The 22,500-nt window shown below is 34.0% G+C and overlaps 1 protein-coding gene across 8 annotated transcripts in view; it reads right to left on the bottom strand.

The window, feature by feature from the left end:
* Nucleotides 1-22,500, bottom strand: part of LOC148957069 (NAD kinase-like) — a 234,783-nt gene that overhangs the window by 40,305 nt on the left and 171,978 nt on the right. For all 8 annotated transcript variants that reach the window (XM_089088508.1, XM_089088481.1, XM_089088473.1 and 5 more), the window contains one exon: nucleotides 6,612-6,714. In XM_089088508.1, the coding sequence (XP_088944634.1) occupies nucleotides 6,612-6,714 (103 nt within the window). The remainder of the gene's footprint in view (nucleotides 1-6,611; nucleotides 6,715-22,500) is intronic.

The following is a 22,500-nucleotide window of genomic DNA, read 5'->3' as shown; positions in this document are numbered from 1 at the left end:
AATTGGTTCAAGGATTACTGGTGATAAGAATGAGCTTTGGAGTTTTGTTAATTCTAGACGTCGTAATAATAATTATTCACCAGATTCTAATAGTTCTCTGAAACTAGATGATTGGATAACTCATTATATTCAAGTTTTTTCATCCGGTGATGCGGCAGTTGAATCACGGCTTGACTCTTTATTATCGGAAGAAATTTCAAAGCCCCGCCCAAATAGTAAAATATCTGTTTCTGTTGATGATGTAACGGTAGCAATTAAAGCTCTAAAAAGTAAGCATTCTTTTGATCATGATGGTATACATTCAAACCATATAAAATGGGCATCCCCCAAAGCAATCCTTCTCCTCGCTACTCTTTTTACTACTATTCTTTCTTCTGAAGTTCTTCCAACTAGCTTTTCTCGTGCTACCACTTCACCCCTTTCAAAAAAATGAGGGAATACGAATCGATGTTCTGATTACAGGCCGATTACTGTTTCGTGCCAGATTAGCAAAGATTTTGAGTTAGTTCTATTAAAGTATTTGGAGTCTTGTAACCAAGGCCCGAATCAAACTGAGTTCCGTAAGGGTCTAAGCATGGGTATTGCTCATACCCTCCTTTCAAGAATAATATCCTTTTCTAAGCAATGGGATAGAGTTTATACACTTGCGTTAGATTTTGCGGCGGCTTATGATTCAATTATCCATTCTTGGGCTATGACTGCGCTTCTGAAGAATAATGTCCCACTACCAGTAGTTTTGGTTTTAAAAAAGTGGTATGGCTCCTCTCGTATTCGTATTAAGTGGAAGAATCAGTTTAGTGATTATAATGTTAAGTTATGTAGGGGGCTAAGACAAGGAAGCAATATTTCTCCTTTGATTTTCAATATTACTGTTTTGGGGCTATTTGATCGAATTCAGTTGACTTTTATTTATGGTAAAGTTTATGTTCTGTCGTGGATTGCTTACGCAGATGATTTACTCCTTTTGAGTTGATCACTTCAGTCACTTCAACAAAATGTAGATTTTTTAGCAAAGGTTTTTAGAGAGCATGGACTTCGTTTTCGCCCTGAAAAGTGTCAGTTTTTAATTCTTGGTCCTAAGGCTAATGATCTCGTTAATTCAGAAATTTCTGTCCGTATTTATGATAGTATTTTAAAACCTTTGGAATCTTTTTTATATCTTGGTGTACCTTATGGACCAACTTTAGCTCTATGCCGTGCTTCTATTTCTAAAGCAGTTAAGAGTAGAATAGCGTCTAGTTTCGGGGCAGTAATTTGTCTTCGCGATCTTCTTTCTCGGAAATCACTGGCTCGGGTATACAATACAGTCGCTTTGCCTCAAATGTTAGTTTTTTCATCGCTTCTCCCGTTTTTTAGAATAAGTAATATTGCGCAAGTAAAAACCACATTTTTTAATTTTGCTAAGTTACTTTGCCGCTTTTCTAAATCTGATTCAAATACGTACTTTTTTAATGAATGCATATAAAATAAAAAACCCTTTTGATATTTTGGAGAAAAAGCAAAAGAATTTTTATCCAAATTAAATGTTTTTTCTCATAATTTATACAGAGGTGTGCACACAGCATAATTTATTTTATTTTATTTAATTTTTGAATGAAGTGTTAATTTGTGTGGTAATTTCGATTGAAGGCCTTTGCGTATTTGTTGTTATATAGTTTAAAATAATTTTATGGCCTGTTGATTAGCGGTTATTATTTTTATTTATTTCTTTTTTACTCTTCGTATTTGGAGGAAATAAAAAGTTTGAATTGAATTGAATATATATATATATATATATATATATATATATATATATATATATATATATATATATATATATATATATATATATATATATATAGTTAATAGTATATATACTATTAAAACTTTTCTGATTATCATGTATGGATATATTTACAGCACGTTTCTTTTCAAAATCCATATTAGTGGTTCGTGGTCCACCAAATAAAAAATTATACATTTAGTGGTCCACGAAGTCTAAAGGTTGGCGACCGCTTCTCTAGACGATGGAAATCGTCCTTACCACAGATATCGTGAACTTCCTTTCTTTCTTTTTTCTAATTTTGTCGGTAACATGTGATGCTATTTTCCTTGACAGGCCCCAAAAATACCTGTGGTCTGCTTTTTTTTTCGCAGGAGGGGGGGGAGGATCAGGTATAATTATAAAATGAATAATATACCAAACATACTTCCTGAACTTACAAACAAGAATGGGTGTCAAATTTCCCCTTTTTTATCTATTCAAACACGGCACGAAAATAGAAATTTTTTACACTAAGCGACAGCAGTGATTTTTTACTATGTCTATGGTAAAACATCCTTCTCTGTTCACCATACTACTACTACTACAACTAACAACTCACTGCCACAACCAAGTGTCCTGAGGCAAACAAAGCTACGCAATCTACTCCGCCATCACAAACTATTCAAAGCCTCTCTCTTTACACCCTCCCAGGAAGTACCCATTTTCTTTAAATCTTTCTTTATGACATCCTCCTATCCCAACCGCGGACGACCTGCCTTACGTTTAGCCCTAGACGGTTGGCCGAAAAAAACCATCATTGGCAATCTGTCATTCTTCATCCGCAGAACGTTCCCTACCATTTTAACCTTTCTCTCATTATAGCCCAAGAAAAAGGGATTGTACCACACTTTTCGTACAGCCAATTGTTTGAAATACGGTCAGTCAGCCGGGTACCCAGAACAATCCTTAAGCAATTTCTCTGGAAAACATCTAGCAAATCTTCATCTGCTTTTCGGAACGCCCATTCTTCAGACCAACTGTAACTTCCAATATTCTAATCTTGGTTTGCAGACTTATCTTCTTATTCTTCCAAACTTTTTTTTTACTATGAAAAAACACTGAGCCTTGGCTATTCTACTTTTAACATCTTAACTGTTCCCACCATCTACAAGGTAAGTGAAGTTGTCCACCTGCTCAATTTTTTTTTTTACCCTTCTCAAAGTCACCTTCTCATCTTCACTTATTCCTAGCCTTAGTGACTCTTAGTTTTCTAAGTCCAGGAGATTTTTTCCTCCCCATTTGATTGCGTGGTTTGCCATTGCCTTTCCCGTGGTTTTTAAGACAAAATCCATCAAAATGATCCACATAAAAGGGAATAAAACACAACCCTGCTTTACTCCTGAATTAATACAAAACCAAGTGCTAACCTCATAACCTCATAACCAAGTTGCTCATAATCTATAAAACTGAGGACCAAAGGTGTTTGATAACTCAGGTACTTCTCAATTATTAGCCTAAGAGGGAAAATCTGGTCGACACATCCTGTACCTTTTCTAAAGCCGCACTGATCTTCTCTTAAAACTTTGTCTACAGCATTTCTCAGTCAAAAATTATCATATTACTAAGTAATTTTTCTACCCACAGAAACCAGACTAATGCCTCGATAATTACCACACTCACTCTTATCACCTTTCTTATACAATAATTTAATTAAGGTTTTCCTAAAATCGCAAGGTACTTCTCCTTTTTCAAAAATCACATTCATAATCTTCAGTAACTTATATCTAACCTCAGAGCCACCATACAAGTCCAAATTGACAAATCCCTTTCAGGTTATTAGCACGACAGTACAATATTTTACTATTATGTTGTCTAGCTGTATCTTCCCAATCCTCGGCAAATTTATCTATGGCCTCCACTTCACACTTCCTTACTTCATACTTTAATGCTTTCTCCACTTTCTTAACATTCCTTTTGTTTTCATATGATCTATCACTCCGATAATTCTTGTACAAGCCCCTTCTCCTCTCTATTAAACATAATTCTTTTTCACAAATATTCCTAGCTGCAGTCCTAACCTTCTTCCCTAAGACACAATTGGCAGCTTTCCAAATTGTTTTCCTAAAATTATTCCATCCATCTTCCATATTGTCAAAATTTAAACTCTCTAGATTAGTATTCAACTGAGCCTGGAAAATTTCTCTCAAATTTTCATCCTGGAGTCGTACTAACATCGTGATTTCACGGGAGGTAGTTACTCTTCCGAAATTTCACTTTTAAAGTAACCCCAGACACTACCAGATGGTGATCTTTACTTTTAACATTAATAACGACACTCCTATATACCCTGGTCTCTTGTATTGATCCTGCCAGTCTTCGGTTTACAATAACACAATCAATAAAGTTTTCTGTCTTACCATCACGTGAGTACTATATTAACTTAGGGGCCAATTTATGGCCAAATACCGTATTGGTTATAACTAGATTGTTATACCTACCAGATTGCACCAGTGTGCAGCCATTGCTGTTTTCTTTTCCTATGCCAAATTTACCGAGGCTATGATACCATATATCCCTCTTTCTATCCCCTGGGCGTTAATATCTCCTAAAAAAAAAAAAAAACATTTATACTTGGGACCCTGTCTATTTGCTCCTGTAACTGTAAGTAAAATCCATCTGAGGCACTAGGATCTTCGTCGGTCGGTTCTAAAGGGGCATTTACTACTATAACTGATACTCAGAACTTTCTAGTCATAAAATGCGCGGTTAGTATTCCATTATTAATATCTTCCCCAGCCAAAACAAGACTTATCAGCTTCCTAATTCATCGTGAGCCCTAGTCCCTGTCCATGTACCCCATCCTTCCTGCCAGAGTAAGCAAATTCTATATCACCTAATTTCATGCTTCCTACCCCTACGATATGAATTTCTGAAACTCATAATAAGTCCAGTTCGAATCGTCATAGTCCGTCAGTCAAAATGTCGATAAGACATAGTTCTTTTTTAACGTCGTAACATGCCAAGTTCCAATTTTCATGTTCTTTAAATCATTAAATTGTTTTGGTCTCGGGAAAAGCAATGGTCACGGATACCAGTACAGGACGGGGATCACATATCTTTCCAAGTCTACACCGAAGCGATTAAGCCGGCTTAGAACCGGACAGGAAGAAGTCCCTGGGACCTCCAGTATTAATGGATGCTTTGTGCAACTCTGGGCCCATCTTGGTCACAACATAGTTTTCAGCACTTGGCGATGCTCTTCTATCAACAGCAGAGCACACAACTTACTACCAATACATATTGCTAGTTTAGAAGAAATGGTCCAAGCTTACAATATTCAGTTATATAGAGATTAACACCACTTGTTGTTACCTCCCGACCAACGTTTCTTCAACGGAAAAGGAGGAGACGATGAAATCATCTTGATCAAAACAAAAAACACATTAGTGACATTTCAAACGTATGAGTGGAACAAAACATACTAATTATAGTAATTATGAAGTTTTGCATCATTTTTTGGTGGGTGTTGATGTTTTAGGGTATTTTAAATTAACCTCTATTCCTATATTTAAAAAAAATCAATGCATTCATTCATTGAAATGTAGTTTTATAGTCATAACAAAGACGATAAAGAAACTTAACTAGGATAGAAGAATTTACTGTAAGAGGGGCCTATTGTTCCCATAGCCATTCACTTTAAATACTCAGGAAGCAGAATGCTTAGGACGATTGATTCCAAATAGAATTGAAATTCCACAATTTCATTTTGAATTTGAAGTTTTGAAACTGGCATTCTCAAGAATGCCAAGACCACTGCAGAGGATAAAGGGACGTAGCTGTGCTTCTTCGTATACGTGTAATTTATTGAAGTGTAAATGTTTGTCTCCCTTTTGGTCTTCTTCCTCCTCCCACTTAAGCACCCTGACTCGAAGTATCTAATTTTGGCAATTTGCTTAACGATTTTTCATTTTTAAATCCCATTCTATCACTTTCAACTTCAAATTAGATGAATTTATCAATTCATAGGTGAAGACGATCCTGCCATGGGTCAAATCCTTTATATAAGGAAATTCCTGGAGAAAAGTCCTCTGGCAAATTTTAGGACCATATCCAGCCTCCCCTCCTTGCACACGAGTATAGATTAATGCAAAATCAAAACTGCTGTTACTGACGAATTTTTACAATTAAAAATAGCGAGGTGAATGTCATAAGCAGAAGAGGAGCAAAAGTCAAATAAGAGAGGGTGGATTTAGGTTGGACGAGGATAAATTTCTGGCTTTACATAGCAACAGCTGGTTGTAACTCCAAGCCTTATTTAGCTCGAGATTACTCTCGCCCAATATGTTTATAGCACCAATGGCTTCAAAATAAAAAAAAACAACATTTTTTTGCCCGCTTTACCCACCTTAGGTCTACCCATATACCATAAACCGTAATACCATACTACCAAACTATGGTTACGTGAACCGTAAACCATAATACCATAAATCTTAATTTTCTGAAATATTTTCCGTCGGTTGCTTCAAAATTCTTAAGCTGTTCGCTTTTTGTCCCTGAAAATCCAGAGATTAACAATTTTTGGAGTCCCAAAGCAACTACACCTTCAGAATAAGAATGACCTCCTTAACTGTAAACCATTGACCTCCTTGACCGTTTGTTATCATATGTTTTTAAACTTATTTTTGTTGATTTATCACCCATGTTGCATATTTTCAAGTTTTGGAGAATGAAACTTCCAAAAACTGCATACTAAAAAAACTGCTTATAGAGAACTTTTCCATTGAAGTTCTCAACGTTCAATAAATTTGTTATCTTAAAAGAACTTACGGTTCTTAATAGCCCTAAATGAAAACGAGTTGCAATTTACCTTCTAATACATTCGTCACCTGATCTTGAAAATTATCAAACTCAAACGGTGTCAAAAATCCCAAAGAGCCAAGGTGAAATGCCATCACTGGAGGAACGGATTGCTAAAAGATAAAGGTATTTTTTACATTCTCCTATATATTACACAACACTTATTATAGGCAACAATTATTTTTTATATCGCACACAAATTACAACTTCTTTGACAAATTAAACTAAAAAAATAAGTTTTTTTAAAACTGAAAGTAAGGAGCGAAATTAAAACTTAAAACGAACAGAAATTATTCCGTATATGTTCCCTCCTCAACGCCTCGCTCTTTACGCTAAAGTTTTTATTGTTTTAAAAAATAAAGTTGTGAGAAAGAGTCAAACTTTAGCGCAAAGAGCGAGGTGTTGAGGAGGGGACAGCCCCTTTCATATACGGATTAATTTCTGCTCGTTTTAAGTTTTAATGTCGCTCCTTACTTTCACTAAAAAAAAATTGTTTTTTTTATATTTAATTTCTGAAAATTTTTGAATTATTGCAGATTTGATTTTGGCTCACCGTACATGAAAAATTAGAACGAAATTTGAATATTAATTTTAATTTTTTTTTTACGATTTTTCGTACGATACGGCAGATACGATACGATCGAATTTAGTTCGAATCACACACGCCTGAATCACAAAAGATGTTTAATTAGAATTGGCAGCTCTTTTGAAAGTACTACAAAAAATTTTAGCGTAAAGAGCAAGGTATTGACTAGGGGGTGAATCCCATCATATACGTAATAATTTCTGTTCGTTTTAAGTTTTAATGTTGCTCTTTATTTTCAGTTAAAATAATTTGTTTTTTTTATTTAATTTCTGATCGTTTTTTAAATAATGTTGTGAAATCCGGCATCCCCTTCATAAAAATGTCCCTTCCCCTTGAAAACATCCTCCATAGAAAGATCTTCCCACGTAACCCCCTCCTCCGACCCCCCCCCCCATCAGAAAATCCCTCCTGAAAACGTCTTCCAAATAACCAATACTATATGAAACAATGGGCAAAGTTCATAACTTGCAGCCCTTCCCCCTGGAACTGAGGGGAATGAAGTCATCCTCAAAGACATATTTATTAAATTTTCGACTATTCTGAACAAAATGGCTATCTCAAAATTTTGATCAGGTGACTTTGGGAAAAAATGAGCGTGGGAGGGGGCCTAGTTACCCTGCAGTTTTTTTTGTCACTTAAAAATGGCCCTAGAACTTTTAATTTCCGTTTGAATGAGACCTCTCCCGATATTCTAGGACCACTGGATCGATACGATAACCCCTAAAATAAAACAAAAAACAAACAAACAAATAAACACGCATCCGTGATCCTTCTTCTAGCAAAAAAATACAAAATTCCACATTTTTGCAGATAGGAGCTTGAAACCTCTACAGTAGTTTTCTAATACGCTGAATCTGATAGGTTGATTTTCATTAAGACTCTATCTCTTTTAGGGAGTGTTTCCCCCTTTTTTCAAAAACAATGCAAATTTTTACAGGCTCGTAACTTCTGATCGGTAACACTAAACTCGATGAAATTTATGTATTTGAAATCAGCATAAAAAATCCGATTCTTTTGATGTATCTACCGGTATCAAAATTCCATTTTTTAGAGTTTGGGTTATTATTGATCCAGGTCGCTCCTTACTCACAGTTCATTACCACGAACTGTTTGAAAATGGAAATCAAACAGGAACAAACACAAAAAAAAAACGAATGTCCATTCGTTTGAGCTTTGAACAGGATTGTCCAAGACACGACTTTTCTGTATAGAAAAAAAAAATCATGACAAAAAGCTAATAGAAGTTTTATACCTCGTGGAAACTCGAGTTGGAAACAAAAGGCAAAAAGCCATACAGACATAGGCACAGGATCATTTTGCACAACAGGACAGAGTGTGCACACAAACAAAACCAGCCCACATATTCAACACAAGCACGCATTGAGCCAACAAGCACAAAACAGACAATAGCAAGCTAGAAAAATACACGGGCGTATCGGAATCATCGTTTTTAATTTCATAAAATAGCTTAGATTATAAATAGCCTGTGCACATTGTTTTTTGAAAAAAAAAAAAAAAAAAAAAAAAAAAAACAGGTAGGCCTACGAAGATCTTGTCCACTTGAACATTTTCATACAAAGTTAATATAAAAAATATATTAGAAATATATAGAAGCATGTCAGATACTCTTTAGATCCTAGAAAATATATCTTCGTGCTGCTTCCAATTATTCCTAAAAAACACTTATTCAATCACAAAAATCCTTTCATTTTGCTGTATTAATTCGGAAATTTATCTCTGGGACTTAATCCACTATATCTCTGGGACTTAATCCACTTAATCCAATATTACTTAATCAAGAACTTCAATCTTAAAATCTCTTCCCTCTACCTCCACCCCACCCCCAAAAACAGCTACGCAAAAATGTAAAAACACGAACATTCCTCCTACTAGCATAAAAAGAGAAAGCGTAAAACAGACAAGAGTATTGGAAGCCCATATAAAGGGAGCACTTCCTAGTTTTGAGAAAAATCTTAAATTAGGGAAAAAATCGTACACATAAATATTAGGAATAAAAATTAGATGAGGTCCTCCATTCGTAGATTTTCAAGCAAAGTAAAAAAAAAGCGAAAGGTCTATGATATTAAAGATAAAATACCAAATATAGGTCAGGTGCTCTTAGGAAATTATTTATCTGGAAATTATTTGCAAGCGATGAGACACTTTCCTCATTAAAAAAATATGGATTATCAACAACTTTTTATTATTATTTTTTTTATGTATACATAAGACTGACTGAAGGTGTATTTTTGTCTATATTATTCCCGACAATTGTTAAATAAGGGCGGGTGTGTCCTCCAATATACCCGTTCCTAAGGTAAGAGGGATAACCCCCACTCCGTTTTTATCTGTTTTTATGTATGTTTACCTCTTTTATGGATTGTTTGGAAATTAGGGTTTTGAGGCTTTAGACATCAAAGATTTCAACTGGTAATATCGATTTGTTTATGGTTTTTCCCATAATTAATTTCTCGTAATATAATCTTATCGCATCTAGTTGGTATATAAAGCTATTAATTTAAAAAAAAAAAAATTCTGTCGGAAGTTAAGAGCGAAGATGGAACTTAAAATAACAAATACTATTTCTTCGTAGTTTGTGCAACAGATTCTTTAAAAACTATTTCTTCTGTTTTTCTTCACAAGTGTTGGAATGCTGGATACTGAGTACTGGTACCTACTTAAAAAAAAAAAAATTGTCCTAGCCACTAGACCACAATGTTTTATAAAACAGTGGTAAGAAAAAAAAAAAATCTCGATCTCAGGTTTATTACGTCTTAGAACATTATGATAATAAGATAACCCAGTATTTGAAAGTCTTATCACCACTCAATGTGCCTCTTTTACATTTTTTTCGAGCAAAAAAACACAAAAAGGAAGTTCATATAATCAAGAGCTTTGAATTTAGCTTTAATTATCTTTCATTATATTATTTTATCAGCTTTTTAGTCAATTTATAAATTAAAACAAAAAATACTCACTGTTGTTAGTAGTATTGATACAATTAAAGGTAGCGGACAGTACTCCCATATAGCTATAATATAAGGTAGCAGAGTGTCTCCCCATATAGCTATAATATAAGGTAGCAGAGTGTCTCCCGCCATACAAGCAGACAGTGTAATGACCGGAATTCAACCACCGTGAAAATTCTTGTTGATCTTTGTTCAAATTGCGTGACGTTTCCTTTGTATGAAATTGTGAAATTCTTTCTGTAATTTAATTTTTTTAATTAATTTACATAAATTAATTTATTTACATAACTACATTAATTATTTTTTTATTTTTTTATTTTAATAGTTTTTTTATTGATCTCATTTTATTGTACTCTAATGATGATATTTTTCTTTTCCAATGATACGATTTTTTACATTCTAAGTATCTTCCCATTGATTTATATGAAATTTGTGTATGAAGTAGGAATCGAACGTGAGACATGTGATTTCCTAAAGTAAAAGAACGACACGTTAATCGACTGAACCAACAAGCCATTGAACATATTATGATTTTAGAAATACATCCAAAGAATTGTTTCTGGGACATTGCCCAACTGATGTTAAGCGTCACAATATCGTAACAGGTTCATTCCATTGAACTGGAACAAGTTCAAGCACATTCGATTTATCAATTGGATTTTTGATAGGTGTTAAAAGTGACTTTGTTTCGGGTCATTTTTATGGCATCGTGAGAATATGCATACCACGATGATTTGAGATGCATACTACACAAACAATTTCTTATGATACTTGGGCCCCAAGTCCTACCCCTATCCCTCAACCCTATCCCTCCACCCTCCCTCAACCCCCCCCCTCCACCCTTTTTTTTATGGTCATTGTACTATCTGCTTGTACCTTGGTTTACCTTGTCACAGTTACATTCTCAAGATTTTTCAAAGTTCATTTTGAATTTCTTTCATTGAAATGCAAGAGTTGGATTATTTCAGTAGTGTTTTGTTGTGGTTTACCATGTCACACTTATATTCTCTTGATTTTTCATTTTGGATTTCTTTCGTTGAAATGCAAGACTTGGAATATTTCAGTAGTGTTTTGTCATGGTTTACCTTGTCACAGTTACATTCTCTTAATTTCTCAAAGTTCATTTTGAATTTCTTTCGTTGAAATGCAAGAGGTGGAATATTTCAGTAGTGTTTTGTTGTGCTTTACCATTTCACAGTTACATTCTCTTGATTTTTCAAAGTTCATTTTGGATTTCTTTCGTTGAAATGCAAGAGTTGGAATATTTCAGTAGTGTTATGTCATGGTTTACCATGTCAAAGTTACATTCTCTTGATTTTTCAATGTTTATTTTGGATTTCTTTCGTTGAAATGCAAGAGTTGGAATATTTCAGTAGTGTTTTGTCATGGTTTACCTTGTCACAGATACATTCTCTTGATTTTTCAAAGTTCATTTTTGGATTTCTTTCATTGAAATACAAGAGTTAGAATATTTCAGTAGTGTTTTGTCGTGGTTTACCTTGTCACAATTACATTCTCATGATTTTTCAAAGTTCATTTTGAATTTCTTTCATTGAAAAGCAAGAGTTGGAATATTTCAGTAGTGGATTGTTGTGGTTTACCTTGTCAAAGTTACATTCTCTTAATTTTTCAAACTTCATTTTGGATTTGTTTCATTGAAATTCAAGAGTTGGAATATTTCAGTAGTGTTTTTTCATGGTTTAACTTGTAAAAGTTACATTCTCTTGATTTTTCAAAGTTCATTTTGAATTTTTTTCGTTGAAATGCAAGAGTTAGAATATTTCAGTAGTGTTTTGTCGTGGTTTACCTTGTCAGAGTTACATTCTCTTGATTTTTCAAAGTTCATTTTGGATTTTTACATTCTCATGATTTTTCAAAGTTCATTTTGAATTTCTTTCGTGGAAAACCAAGAGTTGGAATATTTCAGTAGTGTTTTTTTTGTGCTTTACCTTGTCACTGTTACATTCTCTTAATTTTTCAAAGTTCATTTTAGATTTCTTTCCTTGAAATGAAAGAGTTGGAATATTTCAGTAGTGTTTTGTCGTGGTTTACCTTGTCACAGTTACATTCTCTTGATTTTTCAAAGTTCATTTTGGATTTCTTTCGTTGAAATGCAAGAATTGGAATATTTCAGTAGTGTCTTGTCGTGGTTTACCTTGTCACAGTTACATTCTCTTGATTTTTCAAAGTTCATTTTTGGATTTCTTTCATTGAAATGCAAAAGTTGGAATATTTCAGTAGTGTTTTGTTGTGCTTTACCTTGTCACAGTTACATTCTCTTGATTTTTCAAAGTTCAATTTGAATTTCTTTCATTGAAATGCAAGAGTTGGAATATTTTAGTAGTGGATTGTTGTGGTTTACCTTGTCGCAGTTACATTCTCTTGATTTTTCAAAGTTCAATTTGGATTTCTTTCCTTGGAATGCAAGAGTTGCAATATTTCAGTACTGTTTTAGTCGTGGTTTACCCTGTCACAGTTGCATTCTCATAATTTTTCAAAGTTCATTTTGAATTTCTTTCGTTGAAATGCAAGAGTTGGAATATTTCAGTAGTGTTTTGTTGTGCTTTACCTTGTCACAGTTACATTCACTTGATTTTTCAAAGTTCATTTTGGATTTTTACATTCTCTTGATTTTTTAAAGTTCATTTTGAATTTCTTTCATTGAAATGCAAGAGTTAGATTATTTCAGTAGTGTTTTCTCGTGGTTTATCTTGTCACAGTTACATTCTCTTGATTTTTCAAGGTTCATTTTTGGATTTCTTTCATTGAAATGCAAGAATTGGAATTTTTCAGTAGTGATTTGTCGTGGTTTACCTTGTCACAGTTACATTCTCTTTATTTTTCAAAGTTCATTTTGAATTTCTTTCGTTGAAGTGCAAGAGTTGGAATATTTAAATAGTGTTTTGTTGTGGTTTACCTTGTCATAGTTACATTCACTTGATTTTTCGAAGTTCATTTTGAATTTCTTTCGTTGAAATGCAAGATTTGGAATATTTCAGTAGTGTTTTGTCGTGGTTTACGCTGTTACAATTAAATTCTCTTAATTTTTCATAGTTTATTTTGAATTTGTTTCGTTGAAATGCAAGAGTTAGAATATTTCAATAGTGTTTTGTCGTGGTTTACCTTGTCACAGTTACAGTTTCTGTATTTTTCAAAGTTTATTTTTAATTTCTTTCATTAAAATGAAATAGTTTTAATATTTTAGTTGTGACTTGTCGTGGTTTACCGTGTCACATTTACATTTTTTATTTTTCAAAGTTCATTTTTGATTTATTTTGTTGTAATTAAAAAGTTGGAATATTTAAGTAGTGTTTTTGTCGTGTTTTACCTTGTCACAGTTACATTCTCTTGATTTTTCAAAGTTCTAAAAACTTACACACACAAAAAAAACTTACACACACACACACAAAAACTTACATACACACACACACAAAAACTTACCCACACACACCAAAACTTACACACACAAAAAAACTTACAAACACACACACAAAAACTTACATACACACACACACAAAAACTTACACACACACAAAAACTTACACACACACAAAAACTTGAACACACACAAAAACTTACATAATCAAAAATACTAACACAAATACACACACACACACAAAAACTAACACAAAAAAAAAATTTTACACACACAAAAAAACTTAAAAACAAAAATAAACTTACACACACACAAAAAAACTTACAGACACACACAAACTTACACACAAACAAAAACTCACACACAAAAAAAAACTAACACACACACAAAAACTTACACAAACACACAAAAACTTGCACACACACACACACAAAAACTTACACACACACACACAAAAACTTAACACAAACTTAACAAACACAAAAAATTACATACACAAAAAAAATGACACACACAAAAACAATTACACAAAAAAAAAATCTCACAAACACAAACTATCTTTGACACACACAAAAACTTACTCACAAAAAAAAACAAACACAAAAACACACAAAAAACTAACACACATACACAAAAACTTAGACATACACACACAAACATACACACACACAAAAACTAACACACACACACAAAACTTACACACACACAAATACTTACACACACACAAAAACTTACACACACACAAAAACTTACACACACACACAAAACACTTACACACACACAAAACTTACACACACACACAAAACTTACACACACACACACACAAACTTACACACACACAAAACTTACACACACACACAAAACTTACACACACACAAAACTTACACACACACAAAAACTTACACACACACACAAACACTTACACACACACAAAGACTTACACACACACAAAAAACTTACACACACACAAAGACTTACACACACACAAAAACTTACACACACTAGAGCACACACACACACAAAGACTTACACACACACAAAGACTTACACACACATAAAAACTTACACACACACAAAGAACTTACACACACACAAAAGACTTACACACACACAAAGCTCACACACACACAAAACTTACACACACACACAAGGCTACACACACACACAAACTGCACACACACACACAAAAACTTACACACACACACACAAGAACTTACACACACACAAAAACTTACACACACACAAAGAACTTACACACACACACAAAGACTCACACACACACAAAAACTTACACACACACACAAACACACACACACAAACACTTACACACACACAAGAAACACACACACACATAAGACTTACACACACACTAGAAACTTACACACACACAAAAACTCACACACACACAAAAACTACACACACACAAAACTACACACACACAGACACACACACACACACAAACACACACACACACAAACAAAAACTTACACACACACAAAAACAGACACACACACACAAAAACTTACACACACACACCCAAACTTACAAACACACACAAACTTACACAAACACAAAAACTTACACACACACAAAGACTACACACACACAAAGACTCACACACACACACACAAAACTTACACACACACAAACACACAAACACACAAACACACACACACAAACACACACACACACAAAAACTTACACACACACACAAAAACTTACACACACACACAAAAAAACTTACACACACACACATAAACTTACACACACACACACAAAAACTTACACACACACACACAAACTTACACACACGCAAAATAAATTACACACACACACAAAAACTTAAACAAAAATAAAAACATACACACAAACACAAGAAAACACATACACACACAAAAACTTACACACACACACACAAAAACTTACACACACACACAAAAACTTACACACACACAAAAACTTAGATATGCAAAAAGCTGGGTTAATCTAGGTTCACTTAGAGTGGCGCGCCATTCTAAGTGAACCTAGATTAACCCAGCTTTTTGCTTATCTCTCTCACTTATTTTCTGAGGCTGGGGGGTCCCAGAAAATAGGTGCCCCCTTCACCATGTCACTTTCTACAGGTCTCGGCATTTACCCCCCCCCATCCATGGAAACCCCATCACTTGGAAAACACACTTTGTGTGTTTGTATGTGTGGTTTTTGTGTGTGTGTGTAAGTTTTTGTGTGTGTGTGTGTAAGTTTGTGTGTGTGTGTGTAAGTTTTAGTGTATATGTCTAAGTTTTTGTGTGGGTGTAAGTTTTTGTGTGTGTGTGTGTAAGTTTTTGTGTGGGTGTAAGTTTTTGTGTGTGTGTAAGTTTTTGTCTGTGTGTAAGTTTTTGTGTGTAAGTTTTTCTTGTGTGTGTAAGTTTTTGTGTGTGTGTAATTTTTTGTATGTGTGTTAGTTTTTTTTTGTATGTGTATGTTTATTTGTGTTTGTATGTTTGTTTGTGTGTGTGTGTAAGTTTTTGTGTGTGTGTGTAAGTTTTTTTTGTGTGTAAGTTTTTGTGTGTGTGTGTACATTTTTGTGTGTGTGTGTGTAAGTTTTTGTGTGTGTGTAAGTTTTTGAGTGTGTGTGTAAGTTTTTGTGTGTGTGTAAGTTTTTATGTGTGTGTGTGTAAGTTTTTGTGTGTATGTAAGTTTTTGTGTGTTTGTTTAAGTCTTTTTGTGTGTGTAAGATTTTGTGTGTGTGTAAGTATTTGTGTGTGTGTAAGTTTTTGTGTGTGTGCAAGTTTTTGTGTGTGTGTGTGTAATTTTTTGTGTGTGTGTGCAAGTTTTTGTGTGTGTGTGTGTGTCAGTTTGTGTGTGTGTGTAAGTTTTTTTGTGTGTTTAATTTTGTGTGTGTGTTTGAGTTTTTGGGTGTGTTTTTGTTTTTGTGTGTGTGTAAGTTTTTGTGTGTGTGTAATTTTTTGTGTGTGTTTAAGTTTTTGTGTGTGTGTGTGAGTTTTTGTGTTTGTGTAAGTTTTTATGTGTTTGTGTGAGTTTTTGTGTGTGTGTGTAAGTTTTTTTGTGTGTTTCTAAGTTTTTGTGTGTGTGTGTAAGTTTTTGTGTGTGTGTGTAAGTTTTTGTGTGTGTGTAAATTTTTGTGTGTGTGTGTGTAAGTTTTTGTATGTTTTTGTGTTAGTTTTTGTGTGTGTGTGTATGTTTTTGTGTGTGTGTGTGTGTAAGTTTATTTGTGTGTGTTAGTTTTTGTGTGTGTGTGTAAGTTTTTGTGTGTGTGTAAGTTTTTGTGTGTGTGTGTGTAAGTTTTTGTGTGTGTGTAAGTTTTTTTGTGTGTGTGTGTAAGTTTTTGTGTGTGTGTGTAAGATTTTGTATGTGTGTAAGTTTTTGTGTGTAAGTTTTTGTGTGTGTGTGTAAGTTTTTGTGTGTGTGTGTAAGTTTTTTGTGTGTGTAAGTTTTTTTGTGTGTTTGTAATTTTTTTTGTGTGTGTAAGTTTTTGTGTGTGTGTGTAATTTTTTTAGTTTGTCTTAGTTTATGTTTGTGTTTTAGTTTATGTGTTCTTTTTTATTTTTTTGTGTGTGTGTAATTGTTTGTGTGTGTGTAATTTTTTTTGTGTGTGTGTGTTTAATTTTGTGTGTTTGTGTAAGTTTTTGTGTGTGTGTAAGTTTTTGTGTGTGTGCAAGTTTTTGTGCATGTGTAAGTTTTTGTGTGTGTGTAAGTTTTTGTGTGTGTTTGAAGTTTTTGTGTGTGTGTAAGTTTTTGTGTGTGTGTGTTAGTTTTTGTGTGTGTGTGAAAGTTTTTGTGTGTGTGTTTAATTTTTTTTGTTTGTGTAAGTTTTTTTTCGTGTGTGTGTAATTTTGTGTGTGTGTGTTAGTTTTTGTGTGTGTGTGTATTTTTATTTGTGTGTGTTATATTTTGTGTGTGTGTGTGTAAGTTTTTGTGTGTGTGTGTAAGTTTTTTTTGTGTGTAAGTTTTTTTGTGTGTGTAAGTTTTTGTGTGTGTGTAAGTTTTTGTGTGTGTGTGTACTTTTTTGTGTGTGTGTGTAATTTTTTGTGTGTGTGTAAGTTTTTGTGTGTGTGTGTAAGTTTTTGTTTGTGTGTAGGTTTTTGTGTGTGTGTGTAAGTTTTTGTGTGTATGTAAGTTTTTGTGTGTTTGTTTAAGTCTTTTTGTGTGTGTAAGATTTTGGGTGTGTGTAAGTATTTGTGTGTGTGTAAGTTTTTGTGTGTGTGTAAGTTTTTGTGTGTGTGAAAGTTTTTGTGTTTGTGTGTAAGTTTTTGTGTGTGTGTGCAAGTTTTTGTGTGTGTGTGTGTGTAAGTTTTTGTGTGTGTGTTATTTTTTGTGTGTGTGTTAGTTTGTGTGTGTGTGTGAGTTTTTTTTTGTGAGTAAGTTTTTTTGTGTGTGTAAGTTTTTGTGTGTGTGTTAGTTTTTATGTGTGTTTAAGTTTTTGTGTGTGTGTGTAAGTTTTTGTGTGTGTATGTAAGTTTTTTTTGTGTATGTAAGTTTTTGTGTGTGTGTGTTAGTTTTGTGTGTGTGTGTAAGTTTTTGTGTGTGTGTTTGTAAGTTTTTGTGTTTGTGTATGTTTTTTTGTGTGTGTGTAAGTTTTTGTGTGTGTGTGTGTAAGTTTTTGTGTGTGTGTAATTTTTGTGTGCGTGTGTGTTTGTTTTTGTGTGTGTGTGTGTGTAAGTGTGTGTGTGTTTTTTTTTTTTTGTGTGTGTTTAAGTTTTTGTGTGTTTGTAAGTTTTTGTGTGTGTGTGTGTAAGTTTTTGTGTGTGTGTAAGTTTTTGTGTGTGTGTGTGTAAGTTTTGTGGGTGTGTGTGATTTTGTCTGTGTGTAAGTTTTTGTGTAAGTTTTTGTGTTTAAGTTTTTGTGTGTAAGTTTTTGTGTGTGTGTAAGTTTTTGTGTGTGTGTTTAAGTTTTTGTGTGTGTTAGTTTTTTTGTGTGTGTAAGTTTTTTTTTGTCTTGGTAATTTTTTGTGTGTGTGTGTGTTTGTGTGTGTGTTTTTTAGTTTTTGTGTGTGTGTAAGTTTTTGTGTGTGTGTAAGTTTTTTTGTGTGTGTGTAATTTTGTTTGTGTTTTTAATTTTTTTTTCGTGTGTTAGTTTTTTTGTGTGTGTGTGTGTTATTTTTTTTGTGTGTGTTAGTTTTTGTGTTTGTGTAAGTTTTTGTGTGTGTGTAATTTTGTGTGTGTGTGCAAGTTTTTGTGCTTGTGTAATTTTTTGTGTGTGTGTTATTTTTTGTGTGTGTGTGAAGTTTTTGTGTGTGTGTAAATTTTATTGTGAGTGTGTTAGTTTGTGTGTGTGTGGGATATTTTTTGTGTGTGTGTGTAAGTTTTTGTGTGTGTAAGTTTTTTTTTGTGTGTGTGTAAGTTTCTGTATGTGTGTAAGTTTTTGTGTGTGTGTAAGTTTTTGTTTGTGTGTCTAAGTTTTTTTTTGTGTTTATGTTTTTTTGTGTGTGTATTTTTTTGTGTGTGTGTAAGTTTTTGTGTGTGTGTGTGTGTGTGTAAGTTTTCGTGAGTGTGTAAGTTTTGTGTGTGTGTAAGTTTTGTGTGTGTGTAAGTTTTTGTGTGTGTGTAAGTTTTTGTGCGTGTGTATGTAAGTTTTTGTGTGTGTGTGTAAGTTTTTTGTGTGTGTAAGTTTTTTTTGTGTGTGTACGTTTTTGGAACTTTGGGGGGGGGGGGTTGGTGGGAGGGTGGAGGGGGGGGGGTTGGAGGGAGGGTGGAGGGATAGGGTTAAGGGATAGGGGTAGGACTTGGGGCCCAAGTATCATAAGAAATTGTTTGTCTAGTATGCATCTCAAATCATCGTGGTATGCATATTCTCACGATGATGCCATAAAAATGCCCCGAAACAAGGTCACTTAACACTATCAAAAATCCAATTGGTAAATCGAATGTGCTTGAACTTGTTCCAGTTCAATGGAATGAACCTGTTACGATATTGTGACGCTTAACATCAGTTGGGCAATGTCCCAGAAACAATGCATTGGATGTATTTCTAAAATTATAATATGTTCAATGGCTTGTTGGTTCAGTCGATTAACGTGTCTTTCTTTTACCTTAGGAAATCACAGGTCTCACATTCGATTCCTACTTCAAACACAAATTTCATATAAATCAATGGGAAGTTACTTAAAATGTAAAAAATCGTATCATTGGAAAAGAAAAATATCATCATTAGAGAACAATAAAATGAGATCAATAAAAAAAATTTAATGTAATTATGTAAATTAATTAATAATAAATTAATTTATGTAAATTAATTAAACAAATTAAATTACAGAAAGAATTTCACAATTTCATACAAAGGAAACATCACGCACTTTGAACACAGATCAACCCGAATGTTCATGGTTGTTGAATTCCGGTCATTACACTGTCTGCTTGTATGGCGGGAGACACTCTGCTACCTTATATTATAGCTATATTGGGAGACACTCTGCTACCTTATATTATAGCTATATGGGAGTACTGTCCGCTACCTTTAATTGTATCAATACTACTGTTGTTTTACCGGTGACATTGCGGTATTAAAGAAGTATCCACCCACGGTCCCAGTTTTGTTAGATAAATGTCCCTCCCAGATTTATTTATTTGGGCCCCTTATTTATTTTCCTTCCTTAAGTATTAATTATTAGTTTTCCTATTATTTTTTTACGCCATTTTTGGTCCTCTTATCTGTGTAAGTGCTTAATATACAATGAGGGACAAACTATTCAGTTAGGGTGGTTGACTAGTAAATTAGTAGTCCTGGGATTGGCTGGAAAGATTCATTTACCACCCTAGTAACCCCCGCCGAGCACGCGGCTAGCGGGCCGGGAGGAAGTGTTCATTTTTTAGTCAGTTCATTTTATACCGCGTGATTGTGAATACAGTAAGCATTTTCTATGTACTCTTTTTAACGTTTCAGCTTAGGTCGAATCTAAAAGAGTTAGTTAGAAATCTTATCGGTAAACTTTGGCTTTAAATGTGGCCATAGACCATCCGATCACGTTAGTATACGGAACCGTTGGAGTAACCGCGGAAATCCCACTAATTTGGGGCCAAAGAGGGATCTTCCCCCTCCAGTAAGTGGCATAGCAACTCTTTGCGCCATTTTTGCCTTTAAAAGTGGTGACCCCGCACAAATAATCCTCCAATAAGTGGTGCCAGCGGTACTCACACATCCAATAAGTGGTGGCAGCAAGAACAGGAATTTTTAACAGCGTTGATAATAAAAGAATTCCGCGCTTTCGAAGAGACAGGGTAATTTAGCCTACAAATGTAGCCTATTGTAGTTACAGAGGCTATATATAAAGATAGTAAGGAGAAAATTTTTATCGGAGCTGTGCCTAGTCGGATAATAATAGATAATAAAATTTAATAATCAATAAATCACGCGAATAATTAACTTCTGAGACAAGGGAGGCTGCGCCACCCAAAAATAATCGACAAATTATAAGAAAATAATTTTTCACGAAAGAATAAAAAGAAACATTGATAAAAGGATTTTCATTTGAACGAAAGACGTTAAATAAACCTTAAAATAATGGCGGACAAACGAAGAATGCAGACAAGATCTACCGCGGTAAAACAAAAATTGGATTCAGACACACAATTATATGCGACTCCCGCTGGAAATACCCTAAGAAAAACACCATCAGATAGAACCATATATCACTCAACAGGTGAAATAGACATTTCCGGGACATGTGAAGAGGATATCTTCAAACCAAAATCAGTAAGAGAGATCCCCGGTACGACCCAGAGAAGAAGAAAAAAATCTTAAACAAGGGCAGGAAGAATTGCTCTTAGATAAGGAAATCCAAACAAAAGAAACAGTGGCGATAATACATGAGGAAAAATTATTACAAGAAAGAATGGGTATAACAAAAAAAACTCACCCTTCAAAGAAGGTACAAAAAGTAGGGGAGTTGCGGGGAGAAAAAAACATTATACAACGAGTAGACTCAGAAAACGAGTTAAAAGAATATAATAACAGTGAGATTCAGAGTAGGCCAAGTAGCAGGAGTAGTAGAAGCTCAATTTCGAGTAGGAGCTCGCGAAGGAGTACTCAAGTAGATACAACGCAACAGATATTAAATTTCATGGAGAAAGAGAGGATAGCTAGAGAACGACAAGAAGAGGCTGATAGGATAGCCAGAGAAAAAAAGGAGGAGGCAGACAGAGAGGAAAGAAAACACATAATGTAAATGATTGCAGGGAGAAATGACCAAGAGCCTCAGAAGTCGTCTAAAATAGAGATAATTCAGGAAGTAAACCTTCAACCAATGAAAAGAAATGAAGATGTACATTTATACATATACTATTTTGAAAAAACGGCGGAACTAAGCCGATTATCGAGAGAAAATTGGGTGACAAGAATAGAACCCCTTCTCGACTAAAATGCACAACTTGTATGTAAAGAATTACCAATGGACTACTCAAGAGATTTTGAAAGACTAAAACAAGCCATTTTTGAAAAATTTCAACTCTCCCCCGTTTCAAAGAAGGTTTAGAAGCGAAAGAAAACGAGACATCGAAACTTACAAAGAATTCAGATACAAACTAAAAGATATGTGTTTAAAATGGCTAGAGTTAGAAAATTATAGAATGTATGAAGACCCGGAAGAGATAAAAAAAAATTGACGAAAGTGGTAAATAAAACAGTAATGGAACAACTTTTAGAAAATACCCACAGAGAATTGAAATATATTTGAAAAAAAAGAACCCAAAAACAAGCGAAGAAATGGCGGAAATGGCAAATAGGTGGACCGAAATAAGAGAGGAATTTGAGGAGACATACATATTTAAATATATAGATTATGAAAAAAATAGGCAATATAATACAGCGCACGTAGAATTAAGTTGATATAAGTATGGTACTAGGGGGTATTTTGCAATAAACTGCCCCAGTAAACATGACAAAAACCCACATAAAATGACAGCCTGGGCCATGACCCATAATAAGGAAAAAAAATTACGCATTTGCAGAGTCACATAAAATATACGGAAAG

This window comes from Artemia sp. Qi Xiang Cuo, chromosome 1, assembly GCF_049724085.1.
Source record: "Artemia sp. Qi Xiang Cuo chromosome 1, ASM4972408v1, whole genome shotgun sequence".
Classification (NCBI taxonomy): Eukaryota; Metazoa; Arthropoda; class Branchiopoda; order Anostraca; family Artemiidae; genus Artemia; species Artemia sp. Qi Xiang Cuo.
The sequence above is the reverse complement of the archived record's forward strand: the minus strand, read 5'-3'. Positions and strand labels throughout refer to the sequence as shown.